Source organism: Pollachius pollachius (genome assembly GCF_949987615.1).
Source record: "Pollachius pollachius genome assembly, chromosome: 11".
Lineage (NCBI taxonomy): Eukaryota > Metazoa > Chordata > Actinopteri > Gadiformes > Gadidae > Pollachius > Pollachius pollachius.
The window spans coordinates 14,750,708-14,756,400 of NC_136944.1; the positions used below are offsets into that span (position 1 = coordinate 14,750,708).

Here is a 5,693-nt window from a genome sequence, read left to right on the forward strand (position 1 = left end):
TTCCCTGAAAATATCCACCTATCCATCATACGCTGACGTACTCCACCCCATTTCACATTGCATGGAGGTTTGCTTTCTGTTGCTTATAAGTCCATAGCAGCACTTGCAACAGTCACGCTCTATCCATCAGCCCAAGCTGTTTCACCCTGGAAGTACCCTGCACTCACAGGCACGCCGCATACCTCTGCCAAAGTTCCCCCGAAATAAAGACAAAACTTTTGTTTGTGTTCGAAATTAAAAAGTGAATTATTTGCATTATTCCAAAGTATGATCTGATATATATTCTCTATGAATTATTGCAGTGGTATCATCATGGGTTCTTAGTATTTGTGTTTGTATTTGTGTCAGTGTCGGACGATATTATTCCATGAAAGCAGAAAATCGTATGTACACAAAAGTAATGAAATGTCAGTGGCTTGGCGGTTGCCATGTGACGGTTGCCAAGTAATAAACATCTCTATATCCCACTCTCTCTCTCTTTGTGCCTCTCCTACCATTCTCTCTCTCTCTCTCTCTCTCTCTCTCTCTCTCTCTCTCTCTCTCTCTCTCCCTCTTTATCTCTCTCTCTCTCCCTCTCTCTCCCTCCCTCCCTCCCTCCCTCCCTCTCATAGGGTCTACATGGCCAGCGGTTTCAGCTACCACCCGCCGCAGCCCACCGTCCGAACGGGCAAGACGGAGGTGTGCTCCTTCGACAAGGATGACAACAGCGCCACGGGGGCCGTGGGCCTGCTGACCTATGACCTCTTCCACATGCAGAACCGCACCGCCGTGCACCGCGCCGCCCTCATGTTCTCCGTGCCCTTCGACCACAACCTCTACAAGAACAAGCTGGCGGTGGGCGTGGTCGAGGTGGCGCGGGCCTGCGACAAGGCCCTGTACGAGACCATGTACGGCGGGAAGGACCTGAGCATGTGCGCCAGCTCCGACGCCAACGGCAGCGGGATGGAGTACAAGACGGGGCAGGTGGAGCTGAGGGCCACCATGTCCACCATCGGCAAGGCCATCGTGAAGGTGGAGCTCTATGACAAAATGACACACTAGAAGAGATGTCACGGAAAAGTACTAGAGGTCTGCCTTGTTGTTAAAGGGGACATATCGAACCACCAGGTGTGAGTGTGATTAGCCATTACAAGCCGTTCTGAAAATCGTTTAATATGTCACCTTAAAAACACAATCGGTGGGATAAGGGATATATACCGATCCTTTAAAGTGTCCGGGCCGCAGAGGGCGTGCTCACTGTTTTTTAAGGGGTGGCGCAACTGGTGGCTTCATCTCAATCAGAAGGTCTTTGTGTTCTCCGTCAGCTTTTAAAACTGTGTACAATATGCGCCTTGTTTTGTTCTTACCATCTGAATAAAAGATATATAACATTGTTTGATTGATTTGATTCTCGTTTCTTTGTCATTGTCACATCCCCATCCCAGAAGCGGATTCCCTCACATTATTCCTGAAAGACTAAAGCATTCCTAAATATATCTGTTTGTGAATGACAGACACAACAACGTTGTATGAGCGAGCTGTCAATGATAATGATAGGATCACAAGCTGTGGTTGTGGTACATTGTATGGCTGGTGGTTGAGGAAGGGGGTGTGAGGAATGTGGTTAGGCCATGGGAGCTCTGACACCCCCATCCTTCTTTACTTCACGTTTAACAAAATGTTACGAAATTCGCCCAACGGACGCCTGTGCTCACTTGCTGGTCCCATTGCGCAATACCACAGGAACCATTTCCCTAGCAACCCCAGCCTTTCCAGTGATTCTTCCTTAGAAACTCACCCACAAACAAACACACAAAAACAAACACACACAAACAAACACACACAAACAAACACACACAAACACAGGGAAGCCAAGGAATGTGGTTTTTCATCTCTCATCTCTCTCTCAAGCAAAACAGATGCAAATCATTGGTAAGTGTATAAACTAAACCAAACGATAAAAAAGAAAAACAGGGCGTGGCAACCCACTTTGTAGTAAACTGTTTGCCTTGTGATTCACATCCCACTTCTTTTTTTTTCTTTTTTTCATACCATGGGCTGCGTGACTGTGTTTTTCCAAACAGGGTGTGTACCGTACTGCTGGTTAGGGTTTCATGAGGGAGGGTTTTAGTTTTTTGAAGGACAGATCCTTGTAGGAAGAAAAGAAACGACGTCAACTTTTAGTTTACTTTTCCCATTTTGGATCTTGAAGTTAAGAGCTGCTGCACAGGTAAGGATATCTTCTTTGGCATAGTTTATTGAATATAAGCTGACATTTCAAATTCGGGACCTTTAGTAGGTCACTTTGTTGAGGGTAGACCAATGTTTTTTATGCATCAATGTTGCTTGTTTGCTCCGTTCTCTTAAACTGCAACTTTGATGATTGCTATTTTAATAATGAACTGAATAATGACCAATTACAGTAACACGAATCAGACTAATGATCCGTGTAAACTACTGCCGTGGGCTTCACAACTTACTCTGCTGAAAACGTTTAGTATATTGGATCAGGTTCGGAGAGGCCTCGCCCATCTCATCTCCGGGCTCTCTCCTCGAATGGTGCATCTGCAGAGGCAAAAGGGAATCATTAATTAATTGAATCATTTATTCAACAAGTTTGGTAGAACACAATAGTGATTAGGGTTGCAGTGCGCCATCTAGCATGTCTTGTTAATGCTGAATAATTCACCCCAGAGAGAGAGAGAGAGAGAGAGAGAGAGAGAGAGAGAGAGAGAGAGAGAGAGGGGGGAGAGACAGAACTCCCCACTCTAATCACATAAACGTTTCAGGATGTCAGAATCTGCCGAAGCTGTGGCTGCTAATATCACTACTAGGAGAAATGTGACAATTGAGATCTCCAACGTCACCAACAACTACTGCCTCATTAACCCCAGGTAAGACACCCCCGCCCCCCCCCCTTGCCCCCGTCCTTCCTTTGCATGAACTCAGAACAATGCCAAACAGCGTAATGGATCTGTGTCTGTGTTATATCTATGACTGAGAATAATTCACCTGAACTATTTGTATTTGTATTTGTGTGTGCATATGTTTATGTGTGTGTGTTTGTGTGTGTGTGTGTGTGTGTGTGTGTGTGTGTGTGTGTTTGTGTGTGTATATGTATATGTGTCTGTATATGTGAATGTATATGTATGTGTGTGCTTGTGTGTTTGTATATATGTGTGTGTATATGTGTGTGCGCGTGTGTCTATGTGTGTGTGTGTGCGTGGGCGTGCGTGACCAACAGGGTGTTCCTGGACAGCGGCGAGGTCTACAACCCTCCGCAGCCCACCGTGCGGCCCCTGCACACGGAGGTCTGCACCTTCAGCAAGTCGAGCTCCAAGGCCACGGGCAGCGTCGGCGTGCTGACCTACGACCTCTACGAGCGCACCCGCAGCGACTACATCGAGACGGTGGCCATGATGTTCTCCGTGCCCTGGGACTACAACCTGTACAAGAACTGGTTCGCCGTGGGCCTCTACCCCAAGGGGCGCGAGTGCGACGCCGCGCTCTACAAAGAGATGTACTACGACAAGAAGCAGCAGCACTTCGTCCGGGAGGAGGCGGTGGGCTCCGGGATCTCCTTCGCCGGAAGCTACCTGGACATCAAGGCCACCATGTCGCCCATGGGCCGCTCCATCATGAAGGTGGAGGTCTGGGATTCCCTGTTCACTCCCAATCAACACCATTGAGGAGTTGCCGCGGGTGCTCTCAGCCCCCCCCCCCCCCCCCCGGTGTAGTCCGTCCGTCCGTCCTCCCGTCCCCCCCAGTCTGTTCTCTTTCTCTTCCATTCCCCCCCGTCGCCTTGAATCTCTTCTATGGCAGAAGCCCATTAATCTACTTCAAGGCAGGTGCCTGGCAGAGTGCGTCTATGCCTTAGTGACACACACACACACGCAGCACACCTGCATGTAAGAATTGTTTTTGAATCTATAAAAAAAAGGCATTACACCCCGTCCTCTAGATTAAAAGAAAAAAAAATGCTTGAAATTGGAGTTTAGTTTGTTTATGAATCCAGACCCCATATTCGCCTCGTCTTTATTTTCGAAGCCTTTGTCTGTTTCGATGGCATTTATCTTCGTCATCCTCGAGAAACCGGCATCAAAGCATTCACAGGACACGGGTTAGATAACTTCATAAAAAATACTGAAGGGGCTTGTCTATCCACGACATTGTTGTCAATGGCAGAGAAATAAAGCATTTTTCAAAGGCATTTCTGTTTGAGCGTCTATTCTTCTTATGCCTTGAACACAATGGTACACGTTTGTGTGGGATGGGTTTTATTGCTCTGTGGAACACAATGGGTTTTGCAGATGGAGGGATCTCTGTCTTCTGGATATCCCTGTACAACTGAGATGTGGTTGTTGAATCAATGGGTGGCGGTTTGTGTGTAGCAAGTGAAACGGTTTTGTCATGGGGGTTTCTTCTGGAACAGGTTTAGGAAGGGACACACCTTCTTTATCACCCGCATTATCAGCCAAAACCAAAATACCTTCCAGAGTTAAGCAATCATCTAATAATGCACAGTTTTTATTTTGCATTCATTTCAAAGGCGGCTCAAGGGTGTGATTTGCATATAAACTCACAAGCAGTGTGGTATTTTTCGGTTGTATTCAAAAATACAACGTGCACTAGCCAACATACTGGCAAACATCTGTCCACATTTTTCAACCACAAGTTTTACCAATTAACCAACTAATTCAGAGAAATATGAGTAGTAACAATACCTATAATCCCATGCATGTAAGTATGGACTAACAGTCACTGAATTAGAATTTTTTACCAAAATACCAGCATTCTAGAGTAGAGGTTTTCTTGAACTACAACTTAGAGTTGAACGTCAGTTCTAATCGTTCTAATAGCCAATGACTCGACAGACAGCTGTTAGTTTGTTTGGTTATTTTACCAAGGGAGATTTAACACTTATAAATAAATAAATAAATCTAAATAAAACAATATATTATAAATACAAAAGATGTGATTGTTAGTGTGAAATCCACTGCTTGTGTTTATAGCCGCATGACTAGTGGATAGTGTTATTTCTGAAGACACCTTCCTTGTTATATGTGATATAATCCCCAAAGGACTCCAAGCTAGCTAAAGACAAGTGGATGACTGCAGTCCTCAAGTGGAGAACTCTCCTCTCATTAGCATGCTTTCATACTAAAGACAGAAGACATATTTAACTCTGAACACTCATTCATGGTCAAACGATGCTATATATGTATGCATATTAGCGTAGTGTGCTTCAAAGCCGATTGAACAGTCTGTATGTAGAACAGGGCCGATTTGGGGAGAGGATAGAAAGTAATTGATAGGTGAAGACCTCATAATTCGAATGGTTTAAGTTAAGTTATCCTTTATTTATCCCTTTTTAGGGGGAAATTCTTCTCTGCTTTTGACCCATCCGGGTAGACGGTGAACACATACACACACAGAGGTCCACACACATGGGGCACGTGCACGGGGGACACACCGGCACTCCCGGAGCAGTGGGCTGCTGCGGTGCAGCGCCCAGGGAGCAGGTGGGGGTTTCAGGTGCCTTGCTCAAGGGCACCTCATCGCTGGAGGCTCGGGATTCGAACTGGCCACCCTCTGGTTACCAGTCACACTCCTTAACCAGTATGCCACAGATGCATCGAAACCCATTACGCTCACTAACCGGAATCAAACGACAACTTCAAGTGAAATGACGTGTGTCACTGTGCTACTCCATC

The 5,693-nt window shown here is 46.0% G+C and overlaps 2 protein-coding genes across 2 annotated transcripts in view; both read left to right on the forward strand.

Annotated features, from left to right (window-relative positions):
- Window positions 1-1,373, forward strand: part of LOC307082213 (uncharacterized protein) — a 2,973-nt gene extending 1,600 nt beyond the window's left edge. Inside the window, exon 4 of the mRNA XM_079745710.1 lies at window positions 612-1,373. Within this exon, the coding sequence (XP_079601836.1) occupies window positions 612-1,041 (430 nt within the window). The 3' untranslated portion in view covers window positions 1,042-1,373. The remainder of the gene's footprint in view (window positions 1-611) is intronic.
- Window positions 1,374-2,049: 676 nt separating this feature from the next.
- Window positions 2,050-4,183, forward strand: apnl (actinoporin-like protein). Its single transcript, XM_079746619.1, has 3 exons — window positions 2,050-2,209; window positions 2,769-2,873; window positions 3,224-4,183. The coding sequence occupies exons 2-3, from the start codon at window positions 2,770-2,772 to the stop codon at window positions 3,666-3,668; spliced, it is 549 nt and encodes a 182-aa protein (XP_079602745.1). The 5' UTR covers window positions 2,050-2,209; window position 2,769; the 3' UTR covers window positions 3,669-4,183.
- The last annotated feature ends 1,510 nt before the right edge of the window (window positions 4,184-5,693 follow it).

Excerpts from the sequence above, each read along its gene's own strand:
- apnl (XM_079746619.1), top strand. The coding sequence starts at position 2,770 with ATGTCAGAATCTGCCGAAGCTGTGGCTGCTAATATCACTACTAGGAGA. Across the intron at positions 2,874-3,223 it reads TACTGCCTCATTAACCCCAG|GGTGTTCCTGGACAGCGGCG; the intron begins GTAAGACACCCC and ends CGTGACCAACAG.